The sequence below is a fragment of the Gekko japonicus genome, unplaced genomic scaffold, assembly GCF_001447785.1.
Source record: "Gekko japonicus isolate JY-2015 unplaced genomic scaffold, Gekko_japonicus_V1.1 scaffold298, whole genome shotgun sequence".
Taxonomy (NCBI): domain Eukaryota; kingdom Metazoa; phylum Chordata; class Lepidosauria; order Squamata; family Gekkonidae; genus Gekko; species Gekko japonicus.
The window spans coordinates 862,642-878,182 of record NW_015163615.1 but is presented as its reverse complement, the minus strand read 5'-3'; the positions used below and the strand labels follow the sequence as shown (position 1 = coordinate 878,182).

General features: G+C 41.1%; 1 protein-coding gene across 2 annotated transcripts in view; it reads left to right on the top strand.

The window, feature by feature from the left end:
- Positions 1 to 15,541, top strand: part of RNF123 (ring finger protein 123) — a 144,139-nt gene that overhangs the window by 20,631 nt on the left and 107,967 nt on the right. For both annotated transcript variants that reach the window (XM_015407416.1, XM_015407417.1), the window contains exons 9-18: positions 3,380 to 3,447; positions 3,640 to 3,765; positions 4,534 to 4,648; positions 7,066 to 7,170; positions 8,634 to 8,759; positions 9,117 to 9,209; positions 9,401 to 9,474; positions 13,065 to 13,182; positions 14,021 to 14,120; positions 14,565 to 14,626. In XM_015407416.1, the coding sequence (XP_015262902.1) occupies positions 3,380 to 3,447; positions 3,640 to 3,765; positions 4,534 to 4,648; positions 7,066 to 7,170; positions 8,634 to 8,759; positions 9,117 to 9,209; positions 9,401 to 9,474; positions 13,065 to 13,182; positions 14,021 to 14,120; positions 14,565 to 14,626 (987 nt within the window). The remainder of the gene's footprint in view (positions 1 to 3,379; positions 3,448 to 3,639; positions 3,766 to 4,533; positions 4,649 to 7,065; positions 7,171 to 8,633; positions 8,760 to 9,116; positions 9,210 to 9,400; positions 9,475 to 13,064; positions 13,183 to 14,020; positions 14,121 to 14,564; positions 14,627 to 15,541) is intronic.

Sequence of the window (15,541 nt, the reverse complement as noted above, 5' to 3'; positions counted from 1 at the left end):
TTAACAAATGTGAAGAACTACAGGCCAATTTCTCTTTTGAATAATGACTACAAGATTTTTGCAAAAATTATTGCAGAGAGGGTGAAAAACTATTTACAAACAGTGGTTTCAGAGGACCAAGCTGGTTTTTTACCAGGAAGACAGATTCGGGACAATGTACGAATAGTAATGGATGCAATTGAATACTATGAGAAACACCCTGAGAAGGAAGTAGCTTTTTTATTTGTCGACGCAGAAAAAGCGTTCGATAATCTTAACTGGAATTTTATGTTGCAGATGATGGAAAAATAGATACGGGACAACATTTTAGAAATTGTATTGAAGCTATCTATTCTGAACAAAAAGCAAAATTGAACGTGAATAAAGAACTGACAGATAGCTTCAAGGTACAAAAAGGTACGAGGCAGGGTTGTCCCTTGTCACCGTTATTGTTCATCTGGGTGTTGGAGATATTGTTACAGAAAATACAACAAGACCAAGAAATAAAAGGGTTGACGCACAAGGGATTCAAATATAAATATCGAGCATTTGCGGATGATGTAATGTTTATTGTGGAAAACCCGATAGAAGAATTACCGTTACTATTCCAAAAAATAAAGGACTTTGGAGAATTGGCCGGATTTTATGTGAACAAAAGTAAAACGAAGCTTATTTGTAAAAATATTGTAAAGCAAAAACAAGTGGAGCTACAAGACCTGGTACAATGCGAAGTAGTCAAAAAGACTAAATATTTAGGCATTGAGTTAACTGCAAGGAACATAGACTTATATAAGAACAATTATGAGAAATTATGGACTAAGTTAACTCAAGACCTTAAGAACTGGGACAAAATGAACTTATCATTTATGGGAAGAATATCAGTTATAAAAATGAATGTCCTACCACGTTTGATGTTCCTGTTCCAAACAATACCAATACTTAACAAGACGGATGTGCTACTGAAGTGGCAACAAGAGTTATCAAAGTTTGTTTGGGCGGGTAAGAAACCGAGAATTAAGATGAAAATACTCTGTGATGCCAAGGAAAGAGGAGGATTGCAACTACCAAATCTTAGACTATATTATGAAGCGGTCTGTCTAACCTGGATGGAACAATGGGTGAAATTAGAGAATGATAAACTACTGGGGTTAGAGGGCCATGATTGTAGATTTGGTTGGCATGCATATTTATGGTATGACAAGGTAAAAATGGACAGCTTTTTTAAGCTTCATGTGATAAGAAAGGCTTTATTTGTGGTATGGATGAGATATAAAAAATACTTTCGTGATGTAAGACCGTTGTGGATTGTACCAGTAGAAGTGCTAATATCTTACTCAAGACGTAGAGACAAAGATTGGTTGCCATATAAAAACTTAATTAAAAAAGAGGGAACAGAATGGGTAATGAAAAAGCAGAATGAAATTGAATATGAATATGAGTGGTTGAAATATATGCAAATTTATGATCTTTTTAGATCAGATAAAAGAAACTATGGTTTTAGAGAGGAAAAAAATGAAATGGAAAATGTTTGGGAGAGTAGAGGGGGGGAAAATATCTCTAGAATGTACAAGGTGTTGTTAAAATGGTATACAGAGGAGGAAACAGTAAAAGAGCAGATGATAAAATGGGCTATTAATATGAACAAAGAAATTGATATTGAAACCTGGGAATATTTGTGGAAAAACTCTATTAAAATATCGGGCTGTACCAATGTTAAAGAAAACTGTTATAAAATGATGTATAGGTGGTACATGACCCCAAAGAAAATTGCAAATATGAACCAGAATATGTCAAACAAATGTTGGAAGTGTAAAAAACATGAGGGCTCATTTTATCACATGTGGTGGACATGTGAAAAAGCTGTGGACTATTGGACAAAGGTCCACAGTGAAATGCAAAAGATACTGAAATGCTCTTTTAAAAAAGCGCCTGAAATTCTGCTTTTGGGACTTAAAATGGAAGAAGTCAACACGACGAAAAAAACTTTACTCTGGTACTTAATAACAACAGCAAGAATGATTTATGCACAATTTTGGAAAAATGAAAAAGTACCAGATACCGAAGACTGGATACAAAAAGTTCTGTTCATGGCTGAAATGGATAAAATTACAAAAAAACTGAGTAATAAGGAAGATGACGTATTTTTAGAAGAATGGAGTGACTTTAAAATATATCTGGAAAAGAACTGGGATGTAAAACAAAATTTAATATGTTTAGAACAATATTAGGTTAATTGATGTTATCTGGAGACAGTAGTGATAAGAAAAATGATTTAACTGATGACGTATTATAATGTGGGTGGAAGGGTGGAAGCATTGCGGGAAGCCACAGGAGGAAGGGGAGGTAAGGGGAACGGGGTAAACGAAGGGAAAATGAAAATGAATATTGTTGGATGTTAAGTTCCTATTGAAAATAAAAAGTTTGTTTACCAAAAAAAAAATAATCCAGTGTCTAACTCTAATGTTGCTTAATTCCCGTTTCCCCCCAATTAATATTGTAATCATCCTGTAGAAAGTAATCAGTGGGAACAAAGGAAGCTGTTCAATACTGGTTCAGAAAAATAAATAAATAAATAAATAAAACACCGAAGAAGTCCTGTAGCATGCTTTAAAAAAATAATAATCCAGTGTCTAACTCTAATGTTGCTTAATTCCCGTTTCCCCCCAATTAATATTGTAATCATCCTGTAGAAAGTAATCAGTGGGAACAAAGGAAGCTGTTCAATACTGGTTCAGATATGTTGGAAGGGCCCATTTTTGTCTATGTTACACCTTGTTCAAGGAAGAAGGAGCAGCTGTGACTTTAGGTTGTTCACTTGCCACCACCACCCTCTAGATCACAACACCTTACTGAATGAGTGCTTGCATACCTAGCCCACTTCCCAATAAACTCTGTCAGATCACTTCCATCCCCCTCCTGCTGTAATGCAGAGCTAACATTCTGTATGCGGGTAGCAGGTTAAGCTGGTAGACCATTGAGGCAGCTTTAATGGGGAGCTTTTCTTTTGGGAAGTTAGCAGTCCTGTTACTCCAACCTTATACACAGATGCTCAATTGCAATTGGAAAAATAAAATTAGGTTCACTCACTGTCTGTGTTTGTAAGCAGTCGGGGAATTGTATTGATTGCTGTACAAATGGGTGTAGATGATGAAGAGGTAGGGTGGCATAGCAAAGAGGAAGGGGGGCTTGAAGTATCTCCTTGGTGGCCATGGAGCCAGAAGACAGTTACCTTCCTCAGGAGAGCTAGATTCAAGTCTGATACCTGCTCTATTGCAGAGCAACATGGCTACCCTCTGAAAGGATCTCCCTTAGAAGCGATCTCTGTATATATCAGTATCTTAGCAAAACTGGTTATATGTTCCACTCGTTCACTTCTAATACCTTTTTCTTTTTCCTGCAGTCTTGGGCCGCTGGAGATATTGTCAGCTGTTTGATAGACTTGGATGAGGGAAACATTTCATTTTGCTTGTAAGCTTCCTTCAAGAACTCTCCTGTGTGGTGCTAGACTACTGTAATCTAATGTGTTTCCTGCTCAGTATATTCACTCAAACTTCAAACCAAGCTCCACTGAAAGGGAAAATCTTTGCCTTTGGGTTGTATTGAATACGCAAATCTTTTGGAACTCAAATTTTCTGAAAGGGATTTCTTTTTCTTCTTCAGGAATGGCGTGTCTCTGGGGATGGCTTTTGAGAACATCTCCCGGGGCTCTGGCATGGCCTATTTCCCTGCCATCAGCTTGTCGTTCAAGGAATCAGTTGCTTTTAACTTTGGCAGCCGCCCACTCCGATATCCTTTGACAGTGATTTTGGCTAAACTGTGGAAAGATGGTTCCAAAAGTAATGTCAGAATCCAAAATGTCCTGTTCTTTTCCCATGTTGTGCCTGCCTTATTGTTTGTTGGCTCTCATTAACAGAAAGTGTTATATAAAGTATGCATGCTCAATATTATCTCGGTAATCCATATAATGACCTTGTGATCTAGACCTCATAACCATGTTCAAATTCACATCTTCTTTAGGATTGTTTTTCTACTGCCATGATACATTTTTTGTATTATTTTGTGAGGTGGGATAACGAATTTCTTTTGCTGAACCTCTTCTTTCCAGCCTGGATGAAGTTTGGACCTCATTTTTGTCAAGATATCAAGAATGCTGTAGTCTTAGGTGAAGAGCTGAGCAATAATGCAGGTCCAAGAATACCTGTCCTTTGTGAAATATTATTAACATGATGATTGGTCACTGAAATAAGAAAGAGGTCTTAATTGGGATACTAATGAGACATCTTTCTTATTTCAGTGGCTAGGCAACAGCTTCTTGCACAGTTCTGTTTCAGCAACTTGTTTCAATACATACTGTGCTTACACAAATGGCTTTGCAAGCATTCCCCAAGATCCTGTATCATATTAAATAACAGCAGTAAATGTGGCATGTTTTTTGGAAGCTTGAGTTGCTGGAAGGAACTGAGTCTTGGCAGAAGAGGATGGCTTGGGAGTAGTCTCTTGAAGAAGTAAATTTGCAATTCTGAAAGCTGGAATTTTTCCTTAGCAATTTCATACCTATCCAGTGGATGGATATCAGCCCTTACAGGACAAACCCATTGCAGATCTAGTGAAAGCTCAGAAACTGTTGGGACATCTGAAAAATGTTATTCATACTGGAATAGATGTTTCGGTAAGATAACTTCAATTGTATTTCACAAGTGGGAACACACAAGGACTTGTGGGAGGCATCTCATTTTTCCTTCCATCCACTATTTTCTCTTTCCCTTTCCCACATTCAGTTTTATGTATTATTTATTTACTTCATTTATAACCCACTTTTCTCCACAGTGGGGACCAAAGCAAGTTAGATTATTCTTGTCTCCTTCTTTTTATCTGCACAACCACTTTGTGCAGCAGATTAGGCTGAAAGTATGTGACTGGTCCAAAATATCCAGCAAAATAGGGATTCAGTCTTGGGTCCCCCAGATCCTACTTTGAGGCTCTAACTGCTATACTACGCTGGCTTTCATAGGGTGGCTGCTGTGAAACAGTAGCAAGCAGCCAGGCCTAGCTGAGTCATGCAAGTTGGGCGGTATCAGGTCACCCAGAGGCTTCTTCCAGGCGTAGGGTTGCAAACCTCCAAGTGGGACTTGGAGATCCTTCCATAGCTGAACTCCAGATGATGAAGGTCTGTCCCTCTGGAGAAAATGACTGCTTTGGAGGTTGGACTGTATGGACTATATTCAACTGAGGCCTCTCCCCTCCCCAAACCCAGCTCTCCTCAGACTCCACCACAAAATCTCCAGGAATTTCCCAACCTGGAGCTGGCAACCCCTATGAAGAAAGGTTAAAACGCTTGGGGCTCTTTAGCTTGGAGAAACGATGCCTGAGGGGTGACATGATCAAGGTTTATATGCATGGGATAGAGCAGGGAGAGAAAGAAGTACTTTTCTCACAATACAAGAACTCATGGGCACTCAATGAAATTGCTGAGCAGTCGGGTTAGAATGGATAAAAGGAAGTACTTTTTCACCCAAAGAGTGATTAACCCATGGAATTCACTACCATAGGAGGTGGCGGCGGCTACAAGCATGGACGGCTTCAAGAGGGAATTAGATAAACATATGGAGCAGAGGTCCATCAGTGGCTATTAGCCACAAGGTATAGATAGGAACTCTTAGTCCGGGGCAAAGTATTCTGTATTCTTGGTGCTTGGGGGGGGGGCAACAGTGGGAGGGCTTCTAGTGTCCTGGCCCCACTGCTGGACCTCCTGATGGCACCTGGTATTTTTGGCCACTGTGTGACAGAGTGTTGGACTGGGTGGGCCATTGACCTCCCTTACATTGGCTTCTCTTGGCCTCTCCAACATTGGCTTCTCTTATGTTCTTAACCCTAGAACCTGTAGCTTTGTACATAGATTTTAGAGAAAACTCCCCTACTTTCTGTTCTTTTGGCTGGATTTAAGATTTGGGTGACTTGTCATCATCATGGCTTGTCTGATAATGGTGTTTGTATTTCTTTGCTTGGTGTTTATTTTTTGGGATCAGTATAGCATTCATACTATGCACCAAGCCAGTGTTTGCGTTTGAAACAAGCAGCATGATGAGGGTGTAGGTTCATTCCTACAGAAGAGCATGCGTGTGTATCTCCAGTATGATTGGCCTCCCTCTTCCATAATGATTCACATTTTGAGAAACCGAGTTTTGTCGTGGGCTTTGATATATGAGTGATTGAGAAGGGTACGAAAGAAAGATGAAGGGTTTAACTAGATGTTACAGCAGACACATAGCTCGTGCCAACCCATCTACTAAAGAAGAGTGACACAACATCATTGTATTCAGCATCCTGTCGTCCCCCTCCCAAGTAACCAAACCCAAATAACAATCTTCCCAGTATCAAGATACCAAAAACAACAAAACTGGGGCCAAAATCAGTCCAATAATACACTCTTAAACATTAAATATGTATGCTAATACAATCACTTTTATACTTGATAATAGTATCTAAGTATACAAATTATTAACAAGGTATACAACCTGACCATACAGTATCCTAATGTTATACAATACTAATATACTAACATTAGTATAATATACTAACATGCTCCCGGCAGCAGCCAGTGAACTAAAATGGAGGCAGGGAAATCCTGACCATGATGATGTCACGTCACACAATTCTTTTGCTAGGTATTCATTGGGATTCCTGTGGTTGTCAGGGGCCATTCATTCCCCATCACATCTAGAAAATAACTCATCTGGCTTAGGATGGAGAAGTAGATTGCAAGTGGTCAATTGGCTTTACTTTGGGAGTGTTACAGGGCAATTCTGTGCTGAGTTTCTTCATTCTAAGTGAATTGAAATTAGTTGGCTTAGACTGGAGTAATTCTGTGCAGGTCTTCACTGTTAGTGTCCTTTCTGCTGACCCAGAATGTATTGCTGAATTTGAGATTTGTCCACAAATGTAACGAAAAGCAGTCCCATGATTAAGGTCTACTTATTCACCTCACCTTCTTCCACCATTTCTGTTCTTACTTTATATTAATTTATAAAATTCCCAGAAGTAAAATTTGCGGTTAAAAATGCCATTATCCTGTGCTTGATATTTCAGGAAGGGAAGCTCGTGGAGAGGGACCCTGCCGTGTGGCAACTTCATGGGGAACCCACAGTGCTGATCACCTTGGCACACATTTTTAATAACTTTTCCCCCCTCATGGTGAGTCTCCTCATGTTTGCTTTACTCTTACGTTCTGCTGTCTTAGCTTCCCCCTGCAGTGATTAGTCTCAGGGGGGGATAAACATGTGCTTGTCAAGGAATTCACAGCCTTCATGAAGACTCAGTCCATGTTGGCCCTTTTCTTTCCAAAACTAAGAACAGCAAACGTCTTGATTTTTTGTCCCTCCTTGTACTAAAAAGCTCCCGTACAGCAAATTTTGCATATGTTCCCTGCATCACATGCAATACTAGCCGTTGAGGATATTCGTTGAAGCTGATGGACAATAGATTCAGGATGGACAAAAGGATATACTTCTTTATTCAGCAAGCGATTAAAATGTGGAATTCGCCTGCCTGATGATGTAGTGATGATGACAAAAGGGGATTAGACAGATTCACGGAGGACAGGTCTATCAGTGGCTACTAGCCATTGTGACTAAAGGGAACCACCACATTCAGGTGCAGTAAACTTCTGAATACTAGTGGTAGGGCACAACATCAGAGGAAGCCCTCGGTCTCTGTATTCTGTTGTTAGCCATCTACAGTAACTGATTGGCCACTGTGTCAGACAGTGTGCTGGATTAGATGGACCACTGGTCTGATCCAGCTCTTACTAGGTTTTGGTGTATTGGTTAAGTGCGTGGACTCTAATCTGGGAGAACTGGCTTTGATTCCCCACTCCTCCACTTGCACCTGCTGGATGACCTTGGGCAAGCCATAGTTCTGGCACAGCTGTCCTTGAAAAAGGAAGGGAAAGGGGTTTGTAAGCCACTCTGAGACTCCTTTGGGTAGTGAAGGGCGGGATATAAATCCAATCTCTTCCTCTTCCTCCTCTTCTTCTTTGAGCACCACAGGAATTTTTTGTGGCTAAGTGCCCTGTGAGCAGATACTTGTGTGTGTCTGTCCTCCCAGGTGAGGAAGGTCTTCTGCTGCTGCTTCGTATGCCTATGCTTTTTGGTCCACCACCAGTTTGGGAAGGGCTGCAAATCCCTCTCCATCAGTGTATCTACTTGCAAGAATGGATTGCAACCTGGTCTCCCTTCCCCATCAACAAGATCACTTGGGAGAAAGGGCTACAGTCTGCCATGCACAGCACTGAGCTTCGGCCCTTCTCCTTATGAGCAAAGCCACGGGTGGGTAAGGGAGGACTGTTCCTCACAGTGCCTGTCTGGACAGCCTAAGGGACATTGCAGAAGAAGTGGTTGCCTCTTCAAGGAGGGATGTTTCAGAAACAAACAGAACTGAAAGTGTAGCCTTAATGAGGGATACCATTAGCATTTGTGGCGGGCTACATCAGTAGTTCCAGGGCACATTCTCAGAAAAACAGCTGCTGCAGATTCCCTCTAAAGCTGCAGCATTGGTGGTGCTGTTATTGTATAATGAGCTGCCTTGATAGTCTCTGCTGCAACTTAGTGGCAAACGTACTGTACAGGTCTGCTGATCTGAGAACTTTTCTTCTGCAGTGCAAAGTGTACTTAGTAGAAGACGTGCTTATGAACTTCCTACTTGGCATCCTAGAAGGGGGAGGGTCTGTGGAAGCACACCCTCTTATTCAGCAGTTATTGGACCTCATGTGGCTTCTCATGGAGGTAAGAATCTCACTCCTTGTGGTGTCCCCTTCTATGGGTCCTCCTTTCTTCCTGGGAGGTAAAAAGGTAAAGGTTCCCTTGCTCGAAAGCCAGTCGAATCCGACTCTAGGGTTGCGGTGCTCATCTCCGTTTCAAAGCCGAAGAACCAGCGCTGTCCGAAGACGTTTCCGTGGTCATGTGGCCGGCATGACTAAACACCAAGGCGCACGGAACGCTGTTTCCTTCCCACCGAAGTGGTCCCTATTTATTTACTTGCAATTTCTTGCTTTCGAACTGCTAGGTTGGCAGGAGCTGGAACTAGAGACAGGAGGTAGTTGGCACCTATATCTTCAAGACAACGTTTCTCTTCCTCCTCAGGATTATGAAGTACACGAATGCCTCAAACAGCTGCTGATGTCCCTGCTTAGGGCTTACCGTTTTTCTCCCATAGTTCCTGACTTAAGCTTACAGGTAAGTATCATTTTGTGGCACACCAGTGCAATCACAAGAGCAAAGGGTATATAAGGAGGAAACCTACTCTGTCTGGATAGCTATAGGTTTACAAATGTTGTAAGGAATCTTAAATATTCTGTCTTGACAGCTTTTGGTCACTGAGATCTACAGCTTATCTTGATTGAGTTTTTCTTTTCCTGCCTATTTAGATTCACTACCTCCGTCTCACTATTGCTATCCTGAAGCATGAGAAATCCAGGAAGTACCTGCTTCAAAATGTCCTGTATCCTTCTAGTACTGATGTTTTTCACCTTTCTCAAAATCCTTTGATAAAGCAAAGTCACTGAGGCTGCCAACAGCTTCAGGTGTAAGTGCTGCAGAATCATGACATTATACCAGAAATTGGCCACTTTGCTTTTGTGAATATTCATTTCCTAGGGCCATTTCTGCTGCCATTTCTCATTAGTGCTTTAAACCGATATTGGAAGGAAAATCCTGACTTCAGTTTGCAACTTCTAGGGCATCCTGTTCCTTCTCACTTGGGTTCAGGTGCTCTTTTCCCTGAATTGGAAGGAAAGCTAAGGAGTAATGGGAAAGTGTTTAATCTTCACTGAGGGACAGAGGAAGCCCCCCTGCCTCATGCATTTTCTTAATGCCTTATTTGGTAAACAGTCCCACTCAGTTTTTCCCATAGCAAATGAGAGACTTACTCAGCTGGCCCCAGTCTCAAGTTGCTCGACCTCAGTGAAGAGTTCACCTCTCCAGCTTCATCCCACCCATTTCCTTTCACAAATAAGATTTCACTACCAGGCTTATAGTTACAGATGTATCTGTCTGGCAGCCTGGGGTCTGTTCAAATTCAGAATCCTCTCCTCCTTTTGGCCACTGTGAGATCAGGGAAGAAACTCTTCAAATCTTACTTTCTTGGGGTAACTCCCTACTGGGCAGGCTCTCCCTGCTTCTCTTTTATACTTTGATAAAAGTATCAGCCAAGTTTTAGGCTTGCCTGTTTTGCAAAGACCAAATAACTCCAAATTAAGAAAAATAGGAAGTTAAATCTTTAAGTATATCATTGGTTACAACAATAAAAATATCCAATGGAACAGCAAAAGGAAAAATATTTGCTATGTTTGAGCAAAGGAAAAATCAAATAAAAAAATCAAATGCCATCCTCCTTCCTAGGTTTAAAACTTACCCCTATGATACTAAAGAGATAAGCAGAAATATCTTATTGGTTCTAGTTTTTTTGTTCAGGCTCTGTTCATACCAGTTTTACCTCCCTTCTCTCATCTGGCTGGTTATGTGTCTTCAGACCATGTGCCTCTGTGTGTCTATATTATCCCCAAGAAGTCTCTTCTTCATCTCTATTTTAAGCTGTTCACCCCTGACCTCCAGAAAGAATATCTACCACCTCTTCTTAAAGAGAGACCTGATTCTTTCCAAAAGTCCCTTCCCAAATCCCTCCCAATGGAGATCCATCATGTACAGAAGGAAAAATTCTAGAAATTTTTGGTAAGTTTAAGGACTCAGGAGGTCCCCACTGCTCTCCAGCTGTAGTTGTCCTGGCTCTTCTTTGTCATCTTGGACCACATTCATTACCATAAAGATGGCTATGGAGCCAATCTCTGTAGCTTGGAACTGAAGGGAAGGGCTGGCTTTTGAGACAGTGCGTATAGTGATTAGAGTGTCAGATTAGGATTTGGGACACTGATGGAAGTTTACTGGGTGGTGTTGGGCCAGCCATGGGATCTCAGCATAACCTACCTCACAGGATGGTTGTGAGGATAATATGGAGGGGAAGAGAACGAAAAGTGAAGTATAAATGAATTAAATAAATAAATACCTATAGGAGCAGTTTAAGATTTATCCCCAAGCATTCACAGAGTATAAACTTAACTCTTACAAAGCAAAGTGAAAAATTCTTGCACACATACTGGAGTAAAAAGTGATTTCATCACCCCTTGAGTACATTCAGTTTGCTTTAGTTTTCAGGAAATGTAGTAGTCTCTGTGTGCTATGCATATGAAGGTCTTTGTACAATCTCTCTCTTCTTGCCCTAGAATCCCTGAAGTGACTGGTAATCTACCTATCTATCTATGTAGAACAGAATGCTCCTTCAAGTTTGCATTGGCTCAAAGGATTTTGAATCAGTGGCTGCCATCATCTGTTGAACCGATACATCATCTCAGAAGAACAGAAATCTAATAGGAAATAAAAATCCAAATAAGTGCAAATGCAGTGTCTTATCAGATTGGCCAAACTATCTCATAGTAAAGTGAAGCGAGCTTTCAGAACTCTTTATCTGACAGGATTTTAATACAAAAAAGTGTGTGGGGGGGAGACCCTGGAAAAAATATTTCAAGACATGGTAGAAAAGTGCCTAATCTGTGATTTGTAGAGTTTTAAGATAGAGCACAGTAGGTGTTGCATATTTAATTAGATAGTGTGGGATACAAAACATATTTCAAAAAGCAGTGAGGGCTGTTGGGATGGGAGGGGGGAAATGGTCTCTGTCTTTAAGAATATAAAAGCTAGAAGGTAATTAGAAATTCCTCCAGTACTAATTGGAACACAAGGGAGTGTTGGAAGGCAAAGAGCAGAAGAAAAGCATGGGGATTAATAAAGATGGAGATTAATTGCAGATGATGCTCTAGGTAAAGAATCAGTAGAAACCAAGACTGTGTTGTTGGAGGGCATGTAACTCTCTAAAGGAAACTCCCAATGAGGATTATTTCCCTTCCACTGAAGAATCCCCTTTTGGTATTTTCCAAAATACATGTAATCTGTGTTGGTGCATATAGGAAACTCCCCAGAATAACAGTAATATAATATTGTTTTGGTAGGACTTGCTGAATATCACAAAACAATGGGCAAGGTTATGAATTTTGCACGATTCTACATCATGGTGTTGTAGTTCCCGTGGATGAGAGAGCTCTGCTTTGGTAACTGAATTCCAGCCTCTCTCGGCACCATGTTCAAAAACTGTAATTCACTTTTCTGATAATGTAGCCAAATGATAAACCGGTTAGAATGCATACTAACTGGAACTAGAAATCTGTTACTTGTTTATGGTAAGAAATATATTCATTGGCTGTGGTTATGAAATCTGTGGTCCGATAAAGAAAAATTATTATCGGCATAGCCAGAGAAGAGAAGATAATTATCTTTTACTTTTTATTTTCAAAATTGCCTGTGCAGTTGATATTTTTGTCTGTCTCTCTGATTTACAAATACATTTTTTGGTTAAATTCTATAGACTGGAGTAACACTCAGTAACTAGGCTCAAAATCTCCCAGATACTTGTTTAATGTGTTTGGCCTGGAAAAGAATGTGGGTAAGCTTGTCAGGACTTGTTCTATCAGAGAGAATCCCAAATATATTTGGGCTAGCAGAATGAAAAGCTAACTAACTTTCTCTGAAGCTCTGATATCAGGAATCGGCAATTACAGTATCTTTGGGGGAATCAGGGTCATAAAAGTGCAAACTATGCAAGTTGATCACAACAGCAGAAATGCTATTTTAAACAACCTGCTTTTGAAGCCCGTGTGTTTGGTTTGTACTTTACTAATATTATATGTCTCATGAGGAGTAGATGCAGGGAGATGGCTGTTTCAGTATTCCCTTGCATACTGTTTAAAGAACTTTCACAATTGTTCACCTCCTCTTTCATTTCCACAAGATAATCCTGCTTGTCATGTGTTTACTTCTTCAAAGTACTATATGGATTCAAGACCTGGTCTTTGAGAAAACATAAATGTCATGGTCACATGTGTGGAGAGTTATTCTTAACTCACCGCAGGGCTGCTCTTTGTGACTTCAGTACTTCAGGTGCATCTATTTGAACTGCCACACAGCTCCCTTAACTCATTGCAGATTTGATGTGCTACGCTCAGTTGTGTTTTTCTACATCAAGAGTCCCTTGCGGGTGGAAGAAGCTGGCTTACAAGAGCTCATTCCCACCACTTGGTGGCCAAACCGTTTCAACAAAGAGGTGAGAAGTATCATATCTACTGCTGGTGGAGTTTGCTGGCCTAAATGCTGTGCTGGTTGCCTTGCCCAATTGTATTTTGCACAAAATATATTTCTATGAATGTATTTCAAACTCATCTCTGTCCTGTTCAGCTAGTGTTATTAACTTTTCCCTACTCAGTGGTAGAGCATCAGCGTTGCATGCAGAAGATTGTAGGTTCTATCCCCAGCATCTTCAGTTGAAAGAATCAGGTGGTATGTGATGTGAAAGGACTGTGCCAGACTGGCCCTGGGGAGCCACTGCCAGTCAGAGTAGACAATACTCACCTTGATAGATGAATACATGTGAAGCTCCCTTATACTGAATCAGAGTTAGTGATCAAGGTTAGTGTTGTTTATTCAGACTGGCAGCAGCTGTCCAGAAGCTCAGGTGGTGGTCATTCACATCACCTACTACCTGGTCCTTTTGGGGTCTGTGTGAGTATTTTGTGTGTGTATGTGTTTGTGAACCTGGAAGTCATGGTGACTTCTGGTGACCCTAGTGGGGCTAGGACATTTCAGAGAGGAGGCTTTGATATCACTTGCCTCTGCATCCCAGCCCTGGTGTACCTTGGAGGTTGCCCTTCCATGTACTTGCCAGGGTCTGCCCTGCTTAGCTTCCGAGATCTAATGGGATCAGGCTTGCCTGGGCTATCTAGGTCAGGACCTACCTGATCCTTTTAACAGGAGGTGCCAGGGATTCAACTTGGGACCCGCAGGCTGAGCAGATACCCTGCCACTGAGCCACAGCCCCATGCCAGATCAAGGGCCTGACTTAATATAGGATACCTTCGTGTATTCAACTGTGTTAATATCTGTAGGGCAAAGAGAGTAAAGAGATTAAAGATGAGACTGCCGAGGAAAGACTGAGACGACGAGCTTACGAGAGAGGTTGCCAGCGGCTCAAGAAACGCATTGAAGGTATGACAGTGGGGGTAATGACATTCAGAACCTCATGGGCATTACAGAGAATGGTGTGAAGCTGTACTGAGCAGCGGTTGTCTTCCAGGGTTTGATATTCTCCACACAACAGAAGAAAAAGTGTGAACTGCTAGCTGGGTAGTGCTATGCTACAAATGTTATTCACATCCCCGTTCCCACAACACAATACTGTCGAACTCAGTCCTTTCCCCCTGTGTGTAGCAATGAACTTCCTTTTGATAATGTGTGACCCTTCTGTGGTTTTGAAGACTGTTCTAAGATAACTGCTGGGATGGAGTAGTTCATCAAATGGAGGCATGTAATAATGTGGGAAAGTTGGTTTCTTCCAAACTTAAGTGCAGAGCTATAATATGATCACTGACAGTTTCTTTGTAGGGATGTGCTTGTAAATGCTTTGACAAATATTGTTTAATCTCTTCTCAGTGGTGGAGGAACTTCAAGTGCAGATCCTGAAGTTGCTGTTAAACAATAAAGACCGAGGTGGGGTAAGTAGAATTGAAATCTCTTGCAGGGAATACATCCAAAAACTCTGAACAATAGCTTGCTTTGTGACCTTGGTGAGCATAATTTTGCCTCTTGAGGGTTGCATTTATACATCTTGAGTCCAAGGCCACATATAGTTCTGTAATACTGAGTACATTGCTGACAGCTTGATATTTAATATAGTGAATGGGCCCAAAGTACTATGCAGTAGAAATGAGCAACCTCTATCTGGTGGATCCTGAACTTTCCCAGTTCAACTGTATAGTATACAGCAGAATCTGATTCCTTTTCATTTTGATGGAACATCTAAGTAGCTCTTTAGACATACTGAGCTAAGCTGTAGACAGTGCTTGAGATCTGTTGTTTGCCATGCAGTATGCAAGCCCCACTACATCCAGGGTACTAAAGTGTACAGGATGCGGCTAATAATTTCTACCAATGTTTTATTAAGTTGGTCATGGTAGCATCTCAAAAGCTGATAACGTTATGACTATAAAGAGAATTGTGAAAATGCTACATGGCACTGTGGTGTGCTTGCTTATAGAGGGGAGACTGTTTTTCCTTTAAACCACCCTCTGTGTATATAAACTTGGTAGTTTTCTGCCGCCACCAGGAATTAAAAATTCCAAATCTCTCTCCCATTTGGTAGTAGGATCCAGGATCTGTGGCCCTGAGGATGGACTGTACTGATTTCTGGGATATGTTTAAACAAAAATTGATTTATTGAATAAAGAACAAAATAGGTTTCTGGTTATCTTGAACTGTTTCTGGAAAAAAGGAACTTGTAAACAGGGGTCGTTTCGTAGAAAAAGAGCTAGGGGAACTCATTAGCATAACTCATTAGCATATGCCACACCCCCTGACATCACCGGAAGTGTGTCATAAGGCCACACACCCCGCCCCCAACGGTCCCGGCC